General features: G+C 53.8%; 1 protein-coding gene across 2 annotated transcripts in view; it reads right to left on the bottom strand.

Moving 5' to 3' along the window:
• Positions 1-24,821, bottom strand: part of ASAP1 (ArfGAP with SH3 domain, ankyrin repeat and PH domain 1) — a 234,518-nt gene that overhangs the window by 5,506 nt on the left and 204,191 nt on the right. For both annotated transcript variants that reach the window (XM_080646797.1, XM_080646798.1), the window contains 12 exons: positions 24,458-24,621; positions 21,607-21,740; positions 19,498-19,589; positions 18,042-18,228; positions 17,729-17,814; positions 16,592-16,707; positions 16,398-16,465; positions 15,110-15,217; positions 12,890-13,118; positions 4,580-4,750; positions 3,411-3,480; positions 1,449-1,507 (listed from right to left, as the gene is read on the bottom strand). In XM_080646797.1, coding sequence (XP_080502923.1) covers positions 1,449-1,507; positions 3,411-3,480; positions 4,580-4,750; positions 12,890-13,118; positions 15,110-15,217; positions 16,398-16,465; positions 16,592-16,707; positions 17,729-17,814; positions 18,042-18,228; positions 19,498-19,589; positions 21,607-21,740; positions 24,458-24,621 — 1,484 coding nt within the window. The remainder of the gene's footprint in view (positions 1-1,448; positions 1,508-3,410; positions 3,481-4,579; positions 4,751-12,889; positions 13,119-15,109; positions 15,218-16,397; positions 16,466-16,591; positions 16,708-17,728; positions 17,815-18,041; positions 18,229-19,497; positions 19,590-21,606; positions 21,741-24,457; positions 24,622-24,821) is intronic.

Raw genomic sequence — 24,821 nt, 5'->3', positions numbered from 1 at the left:
GATCCGGGCCGGGCACCCTGATCCTAGAAATCCATCTCAGAGCAGGGATCCGGGCTGGGCACCCTGATCCCAGAAATCCATCCCATCCGGGCCGGGCACCCTGATCCTAGAAATCCATCTCAGAGCAGAGATCCGGGCCGGGCACCCTGATCCTAGAAATCCATCCCAGAGCGGGGATCCGGGCCGGGCACCCTGATCCTAGAAATCCATCCCAGAGCAGGGATCTGGGCCGGGCACCCTGATCCTAGAAATCCATCTCAGAGCAGGGATCCGGGCCGGGCACCCTGATCCTAGAAATCCATCCCAGAGCAGGGATCCGGGCCGGGCACCCTGATCCTAGAAATCCATCCCAGAGCAGGGATCCGGGCTGGGCACCCTGATCCTAGAAATCCATCCCATCCGGGCCGGGCACCCTGATCCTAGAAATCCATCTCAGAGCAGAGATCCGGGCCGGGCACCCTGATCCTAGAAATCCATCCCATAGCGGGGATCCAGGCCGGGCACCCTGATCCTAGAAATCCATCCCATAGCGGGGATCCAGGCCGGGCACCCTGATCCTAGAAATCCATCCCATAGCGGGGATCCAGGCCGGGCACCCTGATCCTAGAAATCCATCCCAGAGCAGGGATCTGGGCCGGGCACCCTGATCCTAGAAATCCATCCCATAGCGGGGATCCAGGCCGGGCACCCTGATCCTAGAAATCCATCCCAGAGCAGGGATCTGGGCCGGGCACCCTGATCCTAGAAATCCATCCCAGAGCAGGGATCCGGGCCGGGCACCCTGATCCTAGAAATCCATTCCAGAGCAGGGATCTGGGCCGGGCACCCTGATCCTAGAAATCCATCCCATAGCGGGGATCCAGGCCGGGCACCCTGATCCTAGAAATCCATCCCATCTGGGCCGGGCACCCTGATCCTAGAAATCCATCCCAGAGCGGGGATCCGGGCCGGGCACCCTGATCCTAGAAATCCATCCCAGAGCGGGGATCCGGGCCGGGCCCTGGATGTCTGTGCTAGAACGTTCAGCACGGCACTGTTCATGGTGAAGAAAACTCGAAAACTACGTGACAACTAAGTAACAGAACTGCTTCCCACATCCTGGCACCAGACCGCGGAATACCATGCAGATGGGAAAAGTTACCTGTTAGGCCAACGAGTTTTATTTAACATGTGAAACGTTTCTGATTTATCATGCAACAAACGTCAGTTTAAATGGGAACTTATGAGAAGTACAGAAAAGGAGTAAAAGGATGGACCCTCCAGTTTATCCTGGTTGTTTGCACTCTCGGGTGGTTTTTATTTTCTCCCTTTTGCTTACCTGTATTTTTCAAATCTCCTAGAATGAACATGTATCACTTTTGCAATAAGAAACGTATGGTACTATTTCACGCAGAGCTACAGATGAGTGCAGCGAGAAAAGAGACAGTCTCCTCAAAAAGAGACCTTACCTTTCTGAGGTAGTTTAGGCAGAACTCGCGGGCCAAGGGCAGACTTCGCGGAACCGGTGCTAATTAATAAAAAAAAAAAAAATCATTTAGGACCTGAAGTGTTATAATGTTGGCGGGGATAGGTTATTCAAGGAAATCGGAGGCGTTGCTGAGCTATCTAAAAACCCTCGCCAGATCTCTTTAGCAAAGGGATACAGTCTAGTTCCCATCAGTCCAAGTTTGCCCGGCTGGGAGGGGGTTCCAGATGATTCCGACTAACTCCTCCTCCTCCCAAGCCTTTTCCCAGGCGCACCGTCGGAGAAAGCAGCTGGGTCCTGTCCCGGTGTGGCCACAGAGGTAACCCCGCCGGCCCCACTGTCAGAGGAGGAGACCGCGGTGACCGGCAGAGGCCCCGAGCGAGGCTGGTGGTGATGGACATGGAAATCCAGACCCAGCTCTGCTGGATTCAGAGCCCTCGTCCTCCTAAGTGTCCTCTCCCCCCTGGGCTTGGCGCCGCCGGGAGCCCGTGCAGACGCGCAGGAAAAGGCCAGGTCCCTGCGACAGGCGCCGCCCGTGTCGTGCGCGTGGTCCAATGTGAACCCCACAGCCTCAGTGGCACGTCCAGGTGGCATCCATTCGTTGGAACCACTGCTTCCGTTTAAGACAGGGCTGCAGCCCCTCTTGGGACACAGGAGCGCTGGGGCCCAGAGCAATAGCTGCCAAGCACGTGGATCCGCGAGGAGCTGCTTTTAACCTCCCGCTCCTCCCGCTCTGCCCGTGGATGTCCTCAGACTTGGCTTTTCCCTTCTATCCCGACTGCGCTTACGAGAACAGGGAAAGCCAAGCCACCAGACAAAAACCGAGTCTCAGAGACGACGTGCACGCGTCTCTGATGCCGGCGCTCCAGCCCCGGGCCTAAGCGCTCCCAGCCACCTGGAGTCCCAGCCGTCTCGGGCAGGCTCCCGCTGTCACTGAGATAGAGCCACCACTGAGCTGGCAACGGGGAACGCGAGGCTTTTGCTTGGACGTTTGGGGAGTGATTTTCTCAGGTGCTGCAGGCAGGGCGGGCACCAGGGAAGGGAACCCGGGACGGGGAGTGCGCAGAGCCGGGGTCTGTCCGGCGCTGAGACCACCGGCCACCAGTGACCCTCATCTATAAACGTGCAAAGTGCTAAGGGGCCCCCTCCCAGGCTGTCAAGACAAAAACTGTGACATTAAAGAAACGAGGGTTTGTATTTTAAGTCTTGGACACACTCTGGAAAGCCGTCCCCACACTCCAGGTGACTTTCTCCCTGATCATGGGTCTGGAAGTGGCCCCGTGTCATCTCAGCCCGGCCTCTAGCGACCCTCGCGCTGGGACTGGCTCAGTGCTGCCCGCAGACGATGCTCCAAAGCGCTACACTCACACCCGAGTCTGAGGACCTCTGCTGCCTGCCGGGGTCCGCGGAGGACCAACTTTTCATCCCCAGCTGCAAAAGCAGCCCAGAGGGCAAGTACCAGAACCAAAGGGCTTCATGTGAAAACCTGAAAATAAGCCCTAACCGGTGTGGCTCAGTGGATAGAGCGTCGGCCTGCAGACTGAAAGGTCCCAGGTTCGATTCCGGTCAAGGGCATGTACCTTGGTTGCGGGCACATCCCCAGTAGGAGGTGTGCAGGAGGCAGCTGATCGATGTTTCTCTCTCATCGATGTTTCTAACTCTCTATCCCTCTCCCTTCCTCTCTGTAAAAAAGCAATAAAATATATAAAAAAAAAAGAAAAAAAAAAGAAAAACTGAAAATAAGAACTCATTCTGGCAAACTGATTGACTCAGGGACACGAGGGCCGTCCCACCTGGAGGCCCGATGGAGGACGGCTGTCCACGCCCAGCCCGGCCGGCAGCGCCAGGCCCACAGCTGCGGGCCACGGGGCGTAGACCGTCACCCACGCCCATCTCTGTGACTCTGCCCCCGCAACCACACGCCCAGTAGACAGAGCGGGCTTACCTCGCCTGCTGAGACAGCCCCTCAAACTTGTTTGTGGTCTTACTTGATGAGGATGGACCCATGTCGTTACCTACAGGGAGAAGAAAACGTCGAACGTGGCAGCCTCCGACAGAGAAACGGAATATGGGGACGTGGGTTTGGCAGACAAGTACCCTTAGGCTCCAGAAGGGCCTGAAAAGACTGACCACAACCACCTGCTTTCTGTGACCGCCATGCGCCCCAATGGTAACACAACAACGGCAGCTACCGGTCACGGAGCACTTACTGTGCTCCTGCCCTTCCCCCCGCAGCACCTGTTCCCCCCCTGCAGCACCTGTCCCCCTCCGCAGCACCTGTCCCCTTCCTGCAGCACCTGTCCCCCTCCCTGCAGCACCTATCTCCCCCCCGCAGCACCTGTCCCCTTCCTGCAGCACCTGTCCCCCTTCCTGCAGCACCTATCTCCCCCCCGCAGCACCTGTCCCCTTCCTGCAGCACCTGTCCCCCCCCCGCAGCACCTGTCCCCTTCCTGCAGCACCTGTCCCCTTCCCTGCAGCACCTGTCTCCCCCCCGCAGCACCTGTCCCCCTCCCTGCAGCACCTGTCCCCCCCCGCAGCACCTGTCCCCTTCCTGCAGCACCTGTCCCCCTGCAACATCTGTCCCCCTCCTGCAACACCTGTCCCCCCCGTACCACCTGTCCCCCTCCTGCAACACCTGTTCCCCCCGCAACACCTGTCCCCCTCCTGCAACACCTGTCCCCCCCGTACCACCTGTCCCCCTCCTGCAACACCTGTTCTCCCCGCAACACCTGTCCCCCCCGCAACACCCGTCCCCCCCTGCAACACCTGTCCCCCCCTGCAACACTTGTCCCCCCCGTGCAGCACCTGTCCCCCCCGCAACACCTGTCCCCCCCCAGCACCTGTCCCCCCCGCAACACCTGTCCCCCCCTGCAGCACCTGTCCCCCCCCCATAGCACCTGTCCCCCCCCGCAACACCTGTCCCCCCCTGCAGCACCTGTCCCCCCTGCAGCACCTGTCCCCCCTGCAGCACCTGCTCACAGGAGTGGTGCAGGGTGCGCAGCTGCAGCTGGACAGGCCGGTTTAGAATTCCAGCCGCACTGCCGACCAGCGGGTCTGAGTGGGTTACGTGGCCTTTTCTACTAACCTCAGCTCCCTGACTTCCGGGGGACTTACCCCAGGTAACTGCGCCTTTGTTGGAGGGCCCGTGAGGTAGTGGGCTGGGAGGGTCCGACAGGGTTCTCTTGTGTCCGGGTGGTGGCGGAGGGGGCCGCTTCTTGGACAGGGTGGAGGTGCCGCCGGAGGACTGCATGCCGAGAGGGAGCGTTGAAGGCGGGCCAGTGGGACCTGGAAAGGCACCGAACGGGCAGGAAGGTTAGTCCCGGTCTCAGCGAACAGCCGGTGAGCAGCCATTCACACGGTGAAGGTGGTACGACATGGGGAGGGACAAAAGCGCAGGCCGGAGGTGGCCACGCCCGTCAACCCAGCGATGCACAAACAGGGTTTCTAAAAATTGCTGGTGAAAAACAGTGACAACAAAGGAAAGGTGAGTGTGTGTCTTTGAGAAACAGGATACCGGTCAGCATGACATGCCAATGCACGGAGATCACTTAGGTACAACGGGAAAAAGAAAACACGCGCTTTCAACAGCAAGTCACTGGGATCACGGCGGAACCTGAGGAGGCGGCACCGCCAGTGGATCAATGAGCCACAGCAGAACAGGCTGCGCCTCGAGGGCCCCGGGCTGAGGCACGAGGCCCCAGACAGGACTCTTCTCTCCGCCACAGCCTTTCCTTTACGTCAGTAAACTTTGCCCAAGCTTTTTTTTAAATATATTTTTACTGATTTTAGAGAGAGGGGAGAAGGAGGGAGAGAGACATCCATCTGCTGCCTCCTGCCTGCCCCCTACCAGGGATGGAGCCGGCAACCCAGGCATGTGCTCTGACCGGAATGGAACCGGCAACCCTTAGGCCCAGGGGAGGATGCTCCATCCAACTGGACCACACTGTCAGGGCCCCAGCTTTTTTTTTTTTTTTTTTTTTTTAACATATTTTATTGATTTTTTACAGAGAGGAAGGGAGAGGGATAGAGAGTTAGAAACATCGATGAGAGAGAAACATCGATCAGCTGCCTCTGGCACACCTCCTACTGGGGATGTGCCCGCAACCCAGGTACATGCCCTTGACCAGAATCGAACCCGGGACCTTTCAGTCCACAGGCCGACGCTCTATCCACTGAGCCAAACTGGTTAGGGCGGGCCCCAGCTTTTTTTAATGACTTGTATAAATAATGGAGGATGCTAAGGTAAAAAGAATTACTCAGAAGAAAAAAGAAACCTCAAAACTCCTTTTTCCTCCAATTCTGATTGTTGTTCTGGACCTCATAAACCACCTGTTATATTAGAGACCTCAACAGGTTACGTACATTAGACATTGATTTCTATAGCTTTAAAAAAAGACACAAGTTTCTTCAGAGACAAAGACAGGATAGCAGTAATCTTATGAATATCACACACACACACACACACACACACACACACACCATTACTGCAAAAATGTTGACTTTTTTGAACTAATGTCTTAAGAAAAAAAACAAGTTTGTTGTTAGTTTTGTTTCTGGAAAGTGACACTGAAGTGCTGGTGGGTGCCAAGCAGTACCTGCGGGCACCGGACACACGTCTCTGTGACTGTCACCAGGCAGACATGTAACTGTGTTCATGAATAACTGCTCCCGCAAACATTAAAATTAAAAGTAAATAAAAAAGGAGAGAAACCAAGAAAAGCTGAGAACGCGGCCACACCACATGTGAACATAGGACGGTAGGTGCCTGGCGATCCAGAAAGGCTCCCAAAGAGATTTTTACATTCTGCGCGTCCAAGAAAAGCTTAGTTACTGCTGGCCTCCGCCTCCGCCCTGGTGACCTAAGTGTTGATGTTTCCCATGATCAATTACCGATCAGTATCGAATTCAGCTTTAAGTGCTGATGGCCTGTCTCGCTGGCCATTTTGTTTCTCAAAGTCAGTAAATGTGGTTAATCTCTTGGCCTTTGATTCTCTCAATCCTATGGTGCCCTACATCTCGAAGCCTACCGTTACCCCAAATCGACACCCGATTATGGCCCCCGTCAGGGCAATCTCAGGACCACTTTATCTTTGAAACAACAGTCATTGTTACCGCACCCCTGCACTTGTCTGAAGCTTTTAGTTTTCCAAAGTGTCCGTATAGGCTATTCCCCTTGATCTTCATAAAGACCCTGTGAAGTATGTGGGTAGGGAATTACAGCCCCTACTGTGCAGCCAGGAAAGTGGGGACCTGGAGACTTTAGGGTGACAGACGAGCTGGGGCCACAGCCCAGGTCCCTGGGACAGGGAGGTGCTCACCCCCTCCCACGAAGCTGCAGGTCCCCAAAGCCAGGGCAGCAGCGAGTGCTGTGTGAGGAAGTGTAAGTTCCTCCTGGAAATAAACGGGGACTGGATGATGGACAGCAACTTCATCTCTACCGCCACCTAGGGACGCGCTGGGGCACTGCACCCGAAAGGTCAGTCAATGGGTTCCAAATCCTGCCTGGATCCAAAGGTCACCAGGCAACGTGCTAAGGGAGCGATGTCTGAGCAGCGCTGTGTGCAGGCGAGTTCAGGGGCCATCAGGCCAGGGTCGTCCCGTAACCACGAACCGAGCAAAACCGAGCCCCTGGGATCATCATTCAAAGGGAAGAGACTGTGTTCCTCACGCCATGTCAGCCTTTCTTCCCATCAGTTAGGCTAGGGCATCTGTGAGGACACGGCTTTGTTTACGTGCTGATGGCCTGTCTCGCTCGCCAGGTTCTGGTGTACAGTAGGCTGGATCCAGGAATTTAACAATGAACTAATGGATGAATAGTTTGAATTCAACCTCCCCTGATAAAGCTCCATCTTTAAAAGCCAGGAAATCTATCCACTCAAATCCAGAAAAACTGCCCTGAAGTCATTCAACTATACCCACATATAATGAATTTTTAAAAAAATTCATTCCTAGAATCGCAACCAACATGCCTGTCAAACCTCCTCCTCCACTCCCGAGTCCTCTGGAGCTCCCGCATCCCGAGTGCTGCGTGCTGGCCCGCAGCCGGGAATCTCACCACGCCACCTGGAACCCACCTTTGTCCTGCATTGCCATCAGAGACCGCGGCTCGGCGCGGAGGACACTGCCAGTCCCTGCAGGGAATCAATCGGCTGAGGGACTCTGGCTGGCTCTCGGCGCCACCACAGCCTCCAGCTTCTCTTCCTGGGAGGCAGCACGTCCCTTCTGCGGGAGCATCCTCCCCGGCCAGGTGGTCTCAAAGGTCATCTCAGGACGCCTCCTGGGACCCAGCCCTCTGCCCGGAGCCATTGCTTTTATCTCTCTGAACTCGCACGAGGACCAACGTCACTAGCCTCCTGCCTGCGCTGGAGCGGGCTTGCTGCTTCTCCTGCGTCAGCTTCCTCAGGGCCAGATCCATGGGCCGTTCTCCCACTGCCCGCACGTTCCGGGCTAAGGCAGGTCTGTGGTTAAGTCAGGCGGATTCCTTCCCAGTGTCCTCATACCTCTGGTTGTTGGCAAAACAGAAAACCCAGGTCTTCCGTGCGGGGAGACCCACTAAAATATAACTTACTCAAAGGAAAACAAGACCCAGAAGAGGACTTAAAACTCCCTGACAATCTCTGTGTGACGTCAGCATTCTAACACGCCGCCTATGTGTGAACGACACAGGTTGTGCCTGTACAGCTGTGGACAGTGCGAATGACCATTTTCCCATTTCCTCATGGTTTTCACAGTATAGAGCTTAAAGGAGTAGACACTTTGTTACCTTAAAGGATAAAGACGATGGGTTCATTCAGAGGAACTGCGCGTGGGAAGGAAGGCGCCGAGATGGGGAAACAGAGGCACCTCGAGGTGGAGCGTGCGGACACACGGAAGCCGGCGCAGACCGACCAGGACTCCCACACGGCTGGGGACCCCAGTGGCACAGCTTTGGCTGCAGAGGCCCCAGGCCAGCAGCACTGCGCCCGCGGAGCCCTGCCACACGCCCGCTGAGCTAAATGCCCCCTTCCTCCTCCTCATTCCTCCTCCTCCTCCTTCCTCCTCCTCATTCCTCCTCACCCTTCCTCCTCATCCTTCCTCCTCCTCCTTCCTCCTCACCATTCCTCCTCATCACTCCTCCTCATCCTTCCTCCTCACCATTCCTCCTCCTCATTCCTCCTCATCCTTCCTCCTCCTCCTTCCTCCTCACCCTTCCTCCTCATCCTTCCTCCTCCTCCTTCCTCCTCACCATTCCTCCTCATCCTTCCTCCTCCTCATTTCTCACCATTCCTCCTCATCCTTCCTCCTCCTCCCTCCTCATCCTTCCTCCTCCTCATTCCTCCTCCTCCTCCTTCCTCACCATTCCTCCTCATTCCTCCTCCTCCTCCTCCTTCCTCCTCCTCCTTCCTCCTCACTCTTCCTCCTCATCCTTCCTCATCATTCCTCCTTCTCATTCCTCCTCATCCTTCCTCCTCCTCATTTCTCCTCACCATTCCTCCTCATCCTTCCTCCTCCTCCTTCCTCCTCCTCCTTCTCCTCCTTCCTCCTCCTCCTTCCTCCTCACCATTCCTCCTCATCCTTCCTCCTCCTCATTTCTCCTCACCATTCCTCCTCATCCTTCCTCCTCCTCCTTCCTCCTCCTCCCTCCTCCTCCTTCCTCCTCCTCATTCCTCCTCACTCTTCCTCCTCATCCTTCCTCCTCCTCCCTCCTCCTCCTTCCTCCTTCTCATTCCTCCTCCTCATTCCTCCTTCTCATTCCTCCTCACCCTTCCTCCTCCTCCCTCCTCATCCTTCCTCCTCACCATTCCTCCTCCTCCTCATTTCTCCTCACCATTCCTTCTCATCCTTCCTCCTCCTCCTCATTCCTCTTCATCCTTCCTCCTCCTCATTCCTCCTCATCCTTCCTCCTCCTCATTTCTCCTCCTCATCCTTCCTCCTCACCATTCCTCCTCACCATTCCTCCTCATCCTTCCTCCTCACCATTCCTCTTCATCCTTCCTCCTCCTCATTCCTCCTCATCCTTCCTCATCACTTCACCTCCTCCTCCTTCCTCCTCCTCCTCCTTCTCACCATTCCTCTTCCTCATTCCTCCTCATCCTTCCTCCTCATCACTCCTCCTCCTCCTCACTCCTCCTCATCAGTGTCCACCCCTCTCCCAGCTCAGCTGCAGTCTGGCCGCCGCGTATGGCGTGGAATCGCACGCCGGGAGAAAGAGGGAGGTCCATAGCTTACAGTTACTTAAAAACACGGTTAAGCTGTAAGCACTAGTGTCTGTTTTCTTTCGTGTTTTTTTTTAAAGAAAAGGTACCTTTTTTTTTAAATTGATTTTTTTTACAGAGAGGAAGGGAGAGGGATGCAGAGTTAGAAACATCAATTGGAGAGATACATCGATCAGCTGCCTCCTGCACACCTACTGGGGATGTGCCCGCAGCCAAGGTACACGCCCTTGACCGGAATCGAACCTGGGACCCTTCAGTCCGCAGGCCGACGCCCTACCCACTGAGCCACACCGGTCAGGGCACTAGTGTGTGTTTTCAAGGGCCTGCTCTGTGGGACAGTCTCACGGTGCTCGCTACACTCTCCAGATTCTAGCCGCACCCAGAGCTGCAGCCCAGCATCCCAGCAGGAGCCTCCCAGCGGTCCAGGGCTCTGCTTCCCGACAGCCCTTCTCCTGGATTGTCTCCCTGGGTTCCGAGGGCAGTTCCACCAGGAGGACAGGAGGAGATGGACCATCTTCCCCGACACGCAGAGGAAGAAACTAGGAGATCTGGTCGGATGAGTCCTAAGGCCCATTTTAATTTCCTGTCCCATTGCAGCCACCCAGTGACCTCAAGTCCCTTAACCTCCCCAGGGCTGTTCCTCGCTGCGCAATGGCTGTGGACTGGCCTAACCTTTCAGCATCCTCTTGCTCTCAGATATCCTGGTCCTATGACCTGATTTTAGTGAAAGATGAGACCCAGTGATCCCGGCAAGCCTGGGAACGTCTATCTAGTCCAGTGGTCGGCAAACTCATTAGTCAACAGAGCCAAATATCAACAGTACAACAATTGACATTTCTTTGGAGAGCCAAATTTTTTAAACTTAAACTTCTTCTAACGCCACTTCTTCAAAATAGACTCGCCCAGGCCGTGGTATTTTGTGGAAGAGCCACACTCAAGGGGCCTAAGAGCCGCATGTGGCTCACGAGCCGCAGTTTGCCGACCACGGATCTAGTCCTAAGGAGCGCACAGGGGGCGGGGAGCTGCACGGTGAGAGACGTCTGCTCACTTAAATCGCGGCTCTGACCTCATCCCGCTGGGCCTCCCACCGCAGAGGGGGAGCAGCCCGCGCGCCTGTCTAGGCTCCAGGACGGCGCGGGGGCCCTGGGGCTCCCGCTGCTGACAGCTCTGCCCGAGCACAAGGCGGCTTTGCTCGGAGGCAATTAAGTCAAACTTCCTTGCATTTTGATGAGGCAGCTGGAGTTTCCGGAAAATATTCCTGAGCTGGCTTCAGAATGATTCCACGGTCCCCTCAGTCCTATGATTGGCGGGGACTTGAACTTTAGTGGCTGTCTCCGCCTCCCCCGAGCCGGCGCCCTTCAAAGCCTGCCTCACTCTCCGGCAGGGACTTCCGCCAGCAGAGGCCTCGGTGGGACGCGCTGAGCGACCCAGGCAGGACGTCCTCGCTCTCACGTAAAGGTGTCTATCGGTGCCACAGAATAAAACGAGGAAAAGTAAGGGCCACAAGCCAGGGGAGCCCGCTCTGCACCGAGCACCAGCCGATCTTCAGCAACGTCCTCTAAGAACTCGCTCTAAGCCTGGGCGAGCGGCGGGACACAGCTCACGTTTCGGGTCCCTTCAGCTTCCGGAGAAGGCGAGCTCCTGCATCTCACCAGGCCGCGCCCCTGCTGGGGCTCCTCCCAGGTGAGCAGCAACACGATGCCCGCACAGCCCGAGCGAAGGCACAATCCACCGTTAGTGATTTACGGGGGACTTGGACGCCTTACGTAGGTCCGTGCCAGCAAACGTGGGCAACAGCTAGAAAACACTGCCGGCCAAACTCTGGCTCACGCGCGCTGTCACCGTCACGGTCACTGGTTATCTTCGAAGAGAACTATTCACACCGAAGCCTCCGTTTAACTTTTCCCCGTTATTTTATGATCTATGAGGCCATTCGGGGTCTCTAAGAACACAGCTCCCATTTATCACACTATCTCAATGGAGAATAAGCTCTGAGAAAACACTGTTTTGAATAAAGCTCACATTTCCCAGAAAATAGCCCCAGTGTGATTGCAATAGGCCCGCATTGTGCGCGGACAGGCCTGGAAGCCGCGTGAGCCGCTGCGCTGTGCTGTGCAGGGGGAGCCCTGGCTGGGAACAAACCCCAGGCTCCGGCCCGGGGCCTCTCGACTTCCCCGGCTGCGTGCCCCTTTGATGTGGGCGTTTCTGGGTCTCGTCTGTCCCCGTCCCTGGTGGGGGAACACCTGACTTCCTGCGCAGGATGGTCTCTGTGGACCCAGGGGCACAGGACAGGCACTTGTTGCTAGAGAACAAGGCGGTGGCCCCGGCATTAGCCCCGCGGGGGCTCCGACAGGCCTGCCCCATCCCCTCCTCTGGGAGGATTCTGCCGCGGGGCCTGCCTCATCGGAGAGACAGGAGGATTAGATCACACAGGGGCTCAGGCCACACAGGGCCTGGTGAGCGTCCTCACAGCCGAGAGCCGCAGGCCACTGACTCAGCATCTCTGAACTACTGTCCCCCCTAGTCCCCACGATGCAGCCACTGTCGCACCCACCTCACTGTGAACAGGAAATGAGAAAGACTGGGTCTAGCCTCTAGGGCTCCAACTGTAACTAACGCTGCTCCACACCATCTTCAGAAGAGAGGCATGCTGGTCTAGAGAAAACCACTTTTACCCAACAAAAATCCTCTTACGAAAGAGGAAAGAGCCCAGGTCTTGGACCAGCCGTGGGCAAACTACAGCCCGCGGGCCAGATCTGGCTGTTCTATCCGGTTCTCTTGCTCTCCCCTCTGCTCCTTTACTTTGAATTTATATTAGTTCACACAAACACTCCATCCATGCTTTTGTTCTGGCCCTCCGGTCCAGTTTAAGAACCCATTGTGGCCCTCGAGTCAAAAAGTTTGCCCACCCCTGTCTTGGACCCTCTGTGGACCTTGGATTCAATCTCAACTCTGCCACTTACCAGCTACATGACCTTGACAAGCCACTCTACCTCCCTACGCCTCAGTTTCCATATCTGCAAAATGGGCACAAAGAGCACACCCCAGCCAGGACTGCGTGAGGTTCACACAGAATGTGAGGCGCGCCCACAACACCGTCTCCCTGGCTGCTGGTGCTGGCATCCCTTTCCATACTCTGCCACCCACGCGCACCTGGCAATTCTACCTCCAGGCCGGGTAGCTCCTAGCTCTGAGGATGGAGCCACGAGGCCCTTCTCAAAGCCCGTACCTTTGCCGGCGTTTCGAGGAGGCAATGGAGGTGCCTCCGAGGTGGGTGACGTGGGCGAGTCTGTGCTCGTGGAGGTGAAGATCTGGTTGGTGAAGGCGCTGTAGGAGAGCCGCTGCTTGTCCCGCGGGGTGCCGAATCCCGGCTGCGCCAGCTTGTCCTGGGGGGAGATGCTGGAGGAGTGGCAGAAGCTCTGGGGGCGCGGCGAGCGCTCCTTCTTGATGGGGCTCGGCTGGAGGGGAGAGAACAGTGCAGACGGTGAGACAACCATGCGGACTCCACCGCGGGCGGGCTCCTGGGGGAACCTGGGCACCCACAACCCCGGCCCGAGAGGACCACACAGGACAGGGAAGGACGCAGACCTTACACTTCTGATCCTCATGTCACCATGGCCAGGGTCACGTTAGGGGGACACTGGTTAGGGATCAGCAGCATCCAGAAGCGTAAGTTCTGTTAGGTTTAACCTTTAATCCACGAGTCCCTGCGGGTGCAGGCCATGGTCTCCAGCATTTGAACAGATTCCCACCCACCTACAATTGGCCACAGTGAACGTTCCCTTGTGGTCAGCCATTTAAAGCTGAGATTCTCGATCCTCACCTCTCTTCTCACGTGCACCCTCTTAGAAGTAACCTCATCCACACCCTGGCTTGGACTGACACCCAATGCTGACTCAGACCTGCAGGCCCAATCCCACCTCCCGGATTCGAAACCATTTTCATTGCCGGTGAGGTGCCCTGGGTCTGCATCCTGGTGACAGCTTTAGCACCCACTGCTTTCCGAGTCAGGAACCTCCGTGTCGTCTGCCAGAGCCATGGCTGTGCACGGGGAGCTCAGGAACGCCCCTCGGCTGTGTGCACGGGACCCCCCAGCTCCCACAGAAGCAATGGCCCCCCAGAACAGCCCGATTCCGTCTCATTCAATCAGTTTTCCGAAACCTCTGTTGGCTTCTCACTGCCACGGGTGTTACGTTTGAAAAATTCACTGGCTTTATCCAAAGCCGAACGGTCCAACGGGGCCCAGAGAGCCTTCCTGACCTGGGCTGCCTCTCCCCGCCCAGCCAACGTGCAGGTCGCCTCACGCACGGAGCTTCTAACCTTCCCTCGGACGGTCCGGGCTCCAGCATGACCCCTGGGCCTTTGCACATGCGGCTCTCCCTTCCTGGAAGGATGCATTCCTCCTCCCTCTGCCCGGCCAGCTCCTCCCTACCCTTAGGAGCCCATCTCCACTGCCCGTCCTTGACAAGGTCTTCGCTGCTGTGTCCTCCGAGCACCCCCAATTCCCATTATTGGGGTTTCCACAGTTACCAGGTTAACCTGCTGCCTCCAAACGCCTAGGGCACCTTTGTAGCCAGCTCTGGCCATTCCTTACGTCCTGCCTGGGAAGGAGCATCGCCCCCACTCCCCCAGTGAAAGGCACCAGCCAGCCTCAGAGATCGCCGAGAACTACCTCTGGGAGCTGGACAGAAGCAGGTCTGACCGAGACCTCCTCCACCAGCTGACACTGCAGACGAGTTGCAAAACGTCCGTGTGTCAGTTTTCTTCTCCGCCAGCGTGGGGCAGGGACAAGAGCACAGCGGCCTTCGTAAGAACGACCCGGGGTACATGGGCAATGTGCCTGCCGCTGCCCAGTCCGTGTGCGAGTGCTCGATAAACGACAACTTATTCTTTACTCGTTAGCCGTTGTGAGGGCTAATTTTCTGTGCCAACTTGGCTAAGCACTGGTGCCCAGGTGTTTGGTCAAACAGCAGCCTAGGAGCTGCTGGGAGGGTGTTTTTTAGTGTGGTTAACATTTAGACGTGGAGTAAAGGGGATACCCTTGTAATGGGGGTGGGCCTCAGCCGGTTAGCTGAAGGGCTTAGGAGAAAAGACTGAGCCCTACCCCCCCCAACCCCTCCGAGGCTCCAGATGCCTTCAGACTCAAGACTGCCGGGTTCCCCACCTTCCCATACATTTTGGACTTGTTAGCCCTCAGGCGCGTGTGAGCCAACCCCCATAAGAAATTCCATGCTCTCTCTCCAGGGAGGCACATCCATCGGTTCTGTTTCTCTGGAGATCCCTGACTGATGCAGCTGCTCGGTGGGACCCAAAGGAGCACAAAGGCTGAGCCAAGAAAATGGCCCTGGTGCATGAGGTCCTAAGAGCAAGCGACCTCACTCAGAGTCCTGTCAGACACGCAGAGAAACAGGGGACGCATGTAGAGCCCCAGAGGCTGACTCACACTCACCTTGTCGTCCAGGTCGTCGTCGCTCTCATCTATCTCCTCCTGTCGCAGGTTCCATTCGTATTCCACGTGGACGTGTGGGTTGAACTTTCCGGACTTAGCCTGGGAAAGCTGAAAGGAACAGCGGGCGCAGCCATTGTCATTCAAACACCCCAACATTATAGAGACACTGAGCAAACCCCACCTATTCTCAGCTCCCCATTAACCACCAGCAGCGGCTTTATAAGCAAACCCCTGGCCGTCCACACCGCACCAGCAGACGGCTCAGAGAAACTGCCAGGAATTCCAGGCATGGTCAATTTTAGTTGGATAACGTGACTTCTCTCCAGGGTGTAAAGCTTTCTTACATATTATTAAAATTAAAACGAGTCTCAAAACTGCAAATTCTTGGCTGGAAGGCAAAATCACAGTCAGGGAAGTGCGAGGGGTGGGCCTTTCGAGTCAGACAGTCCCAGTTCAGTCCGTGTCCCCCTGTTATTCACACACGGGGGCGGGGCACCCAGACTTCCTCGAAGAAGTCTCGCAGGAACAGAAAAGCACCACCGCGGGCCTGAGCTCGGGAAGGTAACCTACCTTTCCTATCTCAACCTTCCCCAGGTCATGAGCATCGTGTTCCGCTGCGACCTGGAGCTGTGAGCAGGGATCGGTGGGGTCAGAGAAGGAGAGTGCGTGCAGGGACACCAGGGGGAGAGCAGCGTGCTTAACGTTTAAAGACCACTGTACTCTGCACTTGACCGACTATTTGGCTTCCTAGATAGGTCTTCCTGACTGAGAGCCACAGAGAAAGCTGAATGACCGCGACCCATAAGCCCGGCTGGTCACACGGCCTCTCCCACGCCTCCCACTCCCCATCACAGCTGCACTCCAAGGACAGGCGGGTGACACACTTATCGTGTTTTCAAATGCAGCCACAGTGCTTGTCGGAATTTCTTTAGCCAAAGTTAAAAAAAAACAAAAAAAAAACTGCTTCTTTTACTAGTATCTCCAGTTCCAGTTCCAGAGAACGCCACTTCAGGGCAGCTGATGTCTATTAGATACCCAACACCCCACGTCCACGCCTGTTTACCACAGCTTTTAAAAAAAAAAATTATTTTTTAAATTGATTTTAGAGAGGAAGGGAGAGGGAGATAGAAACATCAATGAGAGAGAATCACTGATCACTGCCTCCTGCATGCCCCCTACTGGGGATCGAGCTCACAACTAGGGCACGTGCCCTTGACCGGAATTGAACCTGGGAGCCTTCGGTCCGCAGGCCAATGCTCTACCCACTGAGCCACACAGGGCTGCTTACCAGGTCTTCACATTGGGTGGCTTTCAGTCTCTTTGCTATGTCGAGGGCAGTCTCTCCAGCCTGGTTCACTGAAATTGGGGAAACACACGTGTATGATTAGGACAGACCTCGAAAAGGCGGAGACGATGATCAGATTACAGTGCAGCAGGCGAGCTCAGTTCCAGCCACGGCTGCTGAGCCACGCGTGTGCTCACCCACGTCCACGGTGGGCTTGCTCCGGAGCAGCAGCTTCAGGCACTCGGGCTTCTCGAACATGCTGCAGTAGTGCAGGGCCGTGTTCCCCAGGGCCGTCTGCTTGTCCAGGTTCCCACTGAAAAACCAGATGGGCGGGAGAAACGGCTGCCTCTCCAGCTCAGCACTGCGGGTGAACCACTTACGTCTGGGCTAACAACTGAGTCCAATTTCAGACCTGTTTACTATAAACTTAGGCTGTTTCTAACATTCCACCCGAACTTACAAGTAACACATGACGGCAGTAGTCAGCACGGTGTGTGCTACGACACAGACACTGCCTCTTAGCTTTTCACCTGTCCTAGCTCGTGTAACCTTCACAACCACCTGATGGGAAGGCGCTATTACAACTTTTACTTTATAGATGGAAACACTTGGGCACAGAGAGGACGTAGTGTGCGCGTCCGAGATTACCAAGACACGGATGGTGGAGCCAGGATGTGAACGCAGGCAACGTGTGTTCTTAACCAATGCTCTTGACCACTGCACCCCTAAGGGGCCTAGGCATTGACACAGCTTGGCCTGGGTCACTTGTGGGTTCAAACGCCCTCACGGTTTTGCTCATGCTCCTTTGCATGAGCTCCGGTTCCTCCTCAAAATCTGTGGCTTACAGATCTACCCCATGAAGAACCCAGCAAGTCCAAACCTCCTGGGCTGAATATTATACTCCTATTAGCACGTCCCAAGTCTGAATCAGCGACCGAGGCAGCCACACACTGCTGTCTTACAATGAACATCCTGTGGACCTGCCCTGTGAAGTCTTTTCTTTCCCAACCTCCCTTGTGCAGCAGGTTTTGGACCCAGAGATAGGATCAGGGGTTGGCGAACCATAGCTACAGGCCTTCTCTGGCCCTCCATTTGTTTTCGTAAATAAAGTTTTATTGGAACACGCCCACGGGCACTCATTTGCATACTGCCTCTGGCTGCTTTCCTACTGCAATGGCAGTGTTGAACATCTGCGACAGAGACCTCATGGCCTGCAAAGCCTAAAGTAGTATCTGGCTCATTACAGAAGGGCATGCTGATTACTGATCGCGGCTGCTAACAGGACTGGTCTGTGCTAACTTCCAAGGCCCATTCAGAGGAAACAGAAACCATACCAGTTTTGGACAAGAAAGTCAACCAAATGGAGAGATGTCTGGTCCGCAGTTCGGACTGCAAGATGAAGGGCGGTCTCCCCGAGCTCCTGAAAAGGACAGGTAAGTATAAACAGGTGGTCACATGTCCTACTTGGTCTAGAGCAGTTTCTTCCACATCGTTACCTCAAAGTAATTATTAACAGCCCCCCGCCCCCCCCGCCTCAGATTGTCCTGATTTAGACGGGGCACTTGGTGTGTTACAGCCTCATTATAATAACAAGTCATTTTTCAAACGGACTGTCCACGTTCCTCTCTGACGTCAGCGCAGCCTCACCTGCCCGGGCTCCAGCAGCGGCTCCATGAGCTCCACGCCTTCCGCGTAGACCTGGATGAGTGCAAGTAAGTCCCGGGACCTCACGGCCTCCATCAATTCGTTCAGTTTAGCTGATGGAGAAGAACAGGTCTTCCTCAAAAACCGATGATCCACATACTTCGCCGTGATGTACTCCTTCCGTGCAGTCCTAAACAGAGCGTGAGGCGCAGCAGCGTCATTTCCCAGGGCTGAGAAAGGGTTACATCTTTGCAGACCAACACTGCTTTTTGAGAAGAGTTATTTTAATTGAGACACTCCATTCAAGACCTATTGGGAGATCTGCTGAGTTCAGAGTGGAAGAACCGTGTTGCTTGGATGTGCCCCATAACAGTTTTGCGAATTTGGTGCCCGCATAACCATCTAGGAGGGGCTGGTCTGACAAGTAGGCAGGCGTCTGCTTCACAAACCCTTCGCTGATTGCGAGAAGAATGATACCTTTCTTCCTAGTCACCCACAGTATTAAACAAATTTCAAGTGCGAAGTCAATGTAGAAGTTTTTGAATAGGTTTAAAGATTCACTTGACTCAAAACTAAAAATGATACCAGAAGGTGTTCACTGAGGGGTCTCACAGTCACCCCCCCCAGGCTAAGCACTTAAGTTTGCTGGGTACTAGTATTTTCCCGCGTTTCTTCAAGCAAACACAATTTCAAATGAGGGTATGCTTATGCATTCGTCGCTGTCCAGATCTATTTGGTGTCGGAGTCCAGACAGTAAATTGTGAGAGTTCAAACGTGAGGGATAGATCAGCAAATATGCCCACAACTCAGTTCCTGAGTTTGGACGGCATGTCTGCGAGCAGAGGGATTCGATACTCATTCCCACGCCCCCTCCTCCCTCCCCAAGCCAGGCAGCCAGACAGGAAGTATGTAATCAGATGCCTACAGAAGGATACTCGCTTTGGCCCTCATCTTCCTCTGTGACACAACAGGAATGAACCCCCAGAAGTGGGCCTGCTGAGTCAAAGGTAAACACATTTCTGACTGTGACAAACACAGCGAGCTCGCTCCCCACGGGCAGCGTGCCACCTGGATCCCCAGCAGCAGCACCGGGGACTCTGGGACGTCGGCTTCCCCACAGTCTCACCGCGGGGGCTGTCACGCATCTGGACCTTTGCCAACCTGACAGGCGTCTCCCACTGCTGTTGTGTCTATTTATCACAACAGGCGTGATTTAGAGAATCGTCCTCATGAAGCTTTACCCTCCGAGCAGCCGCAACGCCCGAGGGGGAGGTGATGCTGAAAATAACCCGTGCGTTCCAGAAGCATGTTTCGAAATACGTTTCTTTGCTCTGCTTTTTCCTCATAATGGGATTTCCTCTTGGGAGGGGGGGTGGTACTATAACCACTAAGATGATTTTTGGGAGGGTTGAAAAACAATGATAGATGGTAAAGAATTCATTATGTTAGAAGTACTCACATGTCACTCATTGGCGTAGGTTTTGGTGAGGGGCTGGGTAAATTTGCTTCCATAATATCATTGAAACTATTGTTCCCAATGGTCTTGGCCAGCTGTAACATAAACACAACGTAGCGGACTCGTTACTACTGGTTTAAAAGTTCCCCATTGTTGCTGAATATGTACGTTCCTTCACTTGACTCAGGAGACAAACCATCCATCCATCTGGTCAACAAGTATCTGCTGAGCACTTACCATGGGCCAGCCTTTAGTGCTGGAAACACAGAGATGGGATTTCCATGTTCCCTCCCGGAGGAGCTAATGGACTAGAGGGGTCACTGGTAAGAAAACTAATGATTTCTACAAATACAGTGTGATAAACGCTAGAACAAAATAGGATGTGGTTCTACACACACACACACACACACACACACACACACACACCCCATCTGAATCCGATACAGCAGGTTCCACATATGAATCTAGGTTAAATGCTTAGTGAACAATAATAGCTCTGCAACCATCACCATGCCTCATTTTTGGTTGAGGGGTTTACTCTAATTGGACAGAAAAGAATTTAAGATTCCTTTATTTTGGGGATACAAATTAAGATGCTACCCTGGCCGCTGTGGCTCAGTGGTTGGAGTGTCAGCCCACGAACCAAAGGGTTGCGGGTTTGATTCCCAGTCAAGGGCTCATACCTGGGTTGCAAGTCCGTTCCCTGGCCCCTGTCAGGGCATGAGCGGGAGGCAACCAATTGATGTCTCTTATTCTCTCCCTCCCTCCTGCCCTCTCCTCCCTCCTCTCCTTCCTTCCTTCCTCTCTATCTGAAGGCAATGAAAAATATCCTCAGGTGAAGATTATAAAGAAAAAGATGCGGCAGGCAACTAATGAAGAAGCTCCATGCTTCTGGGTTCAAGAACCTTAAAAAAAATCTATCCTGAAGGTCCTCTGGTCGTTCAGATAACGTGGGAGTCAACCAAAAGTGTAAGAAACGTCCATTACAGCAGTCTCTGGGGAAAGGCTTGAGTTCACCACATGGACTCTTCCTGTTTCTAGCTGTCACCCTGGGTTTCATCGATGAGTCAAGGAGACGGCGTGATGCCCTTTCCAGACTAGAGGAGGAAGTTTCAGTGTTAGCTCTGAGCCTTCCCCCTCCGGTCCTGAGTGATTAGGGAGCCGGTATCAGAATACTTCCTAAGTTTCCTACTTCCTAAATCAAGGGGCTCCTACACCCAGGACAGACCCCCCATTGCTTGAGGGGTGCTCAGACGACACGGCTGCCGGCTGGGGGACCGACTCTGGGGTGCTGTGCGCCAGACAAGGTCCCGAGGAGCTGGGCTTCCGGCTGTGGAGCCAGACTCACTCAGGTTTTGCTCAAGGGCCTTGGGTCTGAGACGGAGCCTATTTCTCGTCCTGCGCTTTCACTGTTAAAGACCAGTTGGTATAAATCCCAGCCCACCAGGTTCAAATTTTGCAAGACAGGGCTTATGACCACAGGCATTTTGGGATATGCCCAGGGGGCCTTCCCGACCGGATCTATGTACTGGGGGACCTGATAAGGTTCCAAATTTGGGTGAATCGTGATGGGAATGGTAGGTGATAAGCCCACACCTGCACAGTCCTTCCCTTACGACCTAAAGAAGTCAAGGCGTAGGAGGGACTGGTTTTAGGACAGGCGGTAACAGGCCACTCGCAATTCACGTGTACTTTTAGAAACTCACAAAAAGTAAAAACAGAGAAAAACCCTTAGGTCACTGTTTCGGATAACATAAGCCACTAGGTACGGCGCATGTGGGAGTTCAGCGCGTACCTCCCTTTAGTGCTTTTTAGTGAGTCCTGTGAGACTGATTCCGAAAGAAGGAAACAGCTTGGAAAAGCCAGCCCAGAAAAGAGCCAGTAGCTGAACCAAGTATGGAAATGTGACTCACCCGTTCTTCGCACAGGAAACGGAAACATCAACATGACACACCACAAAATTCGCATCTTAAATATCGATGCAAATTAAACAACATTCAGGAAGTAGAATTCTGTGTACTCCCCAGAGACAGAAACCTCAAAGCAATATGCTAAATATATTCACGACAATAAACGTATAAAGTTTTCTTCCAAAGTACAGCCACTACTCACCAAGAGTTCAGAAGTTCCCAGTTTGTCTAGTTCTAAAGACTGAATGCGGGAAATATGGACCCCCATTTCCCTGTGGATTCCAGAACATTCAATGCAGGTCAAAATACCCAGGTTGGTTGAGAGCCAGGTGGGTTCTGTGGAAAGGATTGTGAAGACAGTGAACAAAGGATCCAATTTTAGTGTGCCAACTGCAGAGGATGCTAAAATAACAGTGGTCAAACGTGAAAGAATTAAGGGGGAAGATTTAAAGGGAAGACATAGATGCTTGCATTTGGCTGAGGGCCCATGATAAACACCAATAGCTTGTTAGAAAGCAAAAAGTGTAATATGACACGTTTTTAAAAAATCCTTTTAATACTGAATCTAAAACCAAGTGAAGTTCTTTATTCTTGTGAAGTGTGGGAAAGACTTCCATAAGGTCCTAGGACACACCACAGGCCTGGTGGGGGGCTCCCTCCCCGACAGGGACAGCTGCAGACCCGCAGTCCAGCACAGGCACAGGCTCCGCAGCAAGCATGTCAAACTCGCCGCCCGGGGGCCGCAGGCGGCCCACAATGAGTATTTTTGTGGCCCGGCCAATATAATGGTATGTAAAAAACATTTTAATAAAAATTTTGTAACTTAATTTTTATAATATCCTGTCATACATCATCCTATCTAATAAAAGAGTAATATGCAAGTTGACCGTCACTTCAAGACACAAGATGGCTGCCCCCATGTGGACACAAGATAGCTGCCACAAGATGGCTGGCAGGAGAGGGCAGTTGTGGGCAGTTGGGGGGACCAGGCCAGCAAGGGAGGGCAGTTGGGGGGGGACCCAGGCCTGCAGGGGAGGGCAGTTGGGGGGGCAGGCCTACAGGGGAGGGCAGTTGGAGGCAACCAGGCTTGCAGGGGAGGACAGTCAGGGGCGACCAGACTGACAAGGGAGGGCGGTTTGCGGTGACCAGGCCTGCAGGGGAGGGAAGTTAGGGGCAATCGGGCTGGCTGGGAAGCAGTTAGGCGTTGATCAGGCTGGCAGGGGAGTCGTTAGGGGGTGATCAGTCTGGCAGGCAGAAGCGGTTAGGGGCAATTAGGCAGAGGCAGGCGAGCGGTTGGGAGCCAGCAGTCCTGGATTGTGAGAGGGATGTCCGACCGCCCTTTTAGGCCCGATCCCTAAAAGGGCAGTCGGACATCCCTCAAGGGGTCCCAGATTGGAGAGGGTGCAGGCTGGGCTGAGGGACACCCCCCATGCATGAATTTCATGCACCGGGCCTCTAGTTAGTAATAACGAACTACAATGTTCACAAATGACTAATTACTATAATCGTGTTGCATTCATTTCCCTATGCCCCTTACGTGCAGGCGCACCATTTCTCTCCACTAATACTAGCAGTGAAAATTTTAGCAGCCGATGGCCACATCATTAGTCTTGGACTGACTTGTTTGGTGTGAGCAACAGGAAATATTTCACTTTCGGAGAACAAGAAAAATAGGTTTATTTGCGTTACGCTTATTAATTTGTGCAGTTATTCAGTGTCTGGTAAGTTAATGTTCAAGAAAAAAATACTCATTTTTATTAAAATGTCCTATTATTTTATGTTAACGGTTACTCATTTATTTCAGCCCTTTGTATTCAGCATGTCTCTACTGAAATAAACCTATGTTCCTATGAAAATTGAAGCTTTTGTTTTTTTGTGGCCCACATACACTTAAACCGTGTTTATCTGGCCCGTGTTAGCCTTTGAGTGTGACATGCCTGCTCTACAGGCATCTTTAACCTTGAGTCACAACTCCCATGAGCCTATCATCTCGGTGACGGCTTGTCCACAAGTGCCTGTGGGTAAGAGCTTAGGCCTCTCAGAGACCTTAGGCCTCTGTTTCTACAACCGAAAGGCTCCAGAACAGCAGGAACAAATATTTCTATGACCCGAACCTGCAGGGTCCTCCCTGTGGGCCAGCTTCCTTCCCATGGGTCAATACCCAGGCATCTACACTCCTCTGCCATGTCCTCCACCCAGTGAGTGTCTATCCCACACCTCACGGAAGTGGCAGGAAACGAGCCGTGTCTCCGAGGGGCCTATGCTATGTGGGATAGAGAAGCCCATTTTCACAGGTAAAACATCATAGGCTGTAATGTTTAAGAACTACAGGTTTGCACCCATGTTCTAACCCCCTCCTAGTCACTTGCCCTCTGAGCCCCCATTTCTTCCTCTGTAAAATGGGGATGATATTAGTATCTTGCTCACAGAACTTCTGTGAAGATTCAATAAGATAATATAAGCAAAACAACTAAGATGATCCTTATAAAGCACGGAGTAACGGTGAGCTACTGTCAACTTCTAGGTAACACAGATGCTATTTGGAAATAGGAGTTTGCGGGGAGGTGACACCCAGGTGATACAGAGGTTGGGTGGTGTCACTAGACAGGAAGAAAAGTGAGGTACCATGTGTCAGCCCCATACACACTATTTCATTAAGTCTTTGTGAGAACTGGGGTTTACTGTCCAATTTTTAGGATGAGGAACCTGAAGATCAGAATAGCAAAGGGACTCGGCGTGAGGTTGTCCAGGCTGTGAGGGAAGGCTGGCGATTCAAAGCCAGGATGATGGACTCCAGGTCCAGTGCTCTTCCCACGCTGGCCCTGGTGCCATTTAACTGGGCCTCACTAGGAAAGGTGGCATTTTGGCAGGGGACCATGTGGGGAGAGCAGATGGGAGCTTTGTAGGTACAGCAAACTGCCCGGGTCATTCATGCTGGGAACCGTGCTGGGTGTGCCCGTAAGGAGGCAAGGGTTTGAGATTCCTAGCTCGTGCATCTTCCGTAGGAAGAGAAGAGGTGTTTAACAAGCCAGCTCTGCTTTGGGGACACAGACCTGAGGAGCCGCAGTCGCAGCAGACGTCATTGCCCGGCAGCCGCTGGACGTCCTCGATGATGGCTTTGGTCAGGTCTTCCAGGCTGTTCTCGCCCGTGCTCTGCTCTCCACGGAAGGCCATGGTCAGGGCCTCCTCTTTGCTGTTTGTCAGCACTGATATCCATCTGTGGTCAAAACAGGGGAAGGAGACACTGTTCTCTCCTTACGTTGCAACAAATCTGATTTCGCCAAGAAATACCGAGAGACACCGCACCGCCATAACAATAAAGTAGGAAGAAAAGGAAAGGAATTAAACCTAAAGGAAAGAGAATGAAAGAATGGAAAGCAGCGAGTCAGAGAGAACAGGCGATGAGAGGAACAGACG

The sequence above is a fragment of the Plecotus auritus genome (genome assembly GCF_963455305.1).
Source record: "Plecotus auritus genome assembly, chromosome: 11".
NCBI classification, from domain to species: Eukaryota; Metazoa; Chordata; class Mammalia; order Chiroptera; family Vespertilionidae; genus Plecotus; species Plecotus auritus.
The sequence above is the reverse complement of the archived record's forward strand: the minus strand, read 5'-3'. Positions and strand labels throughout refer to the sequence as shown.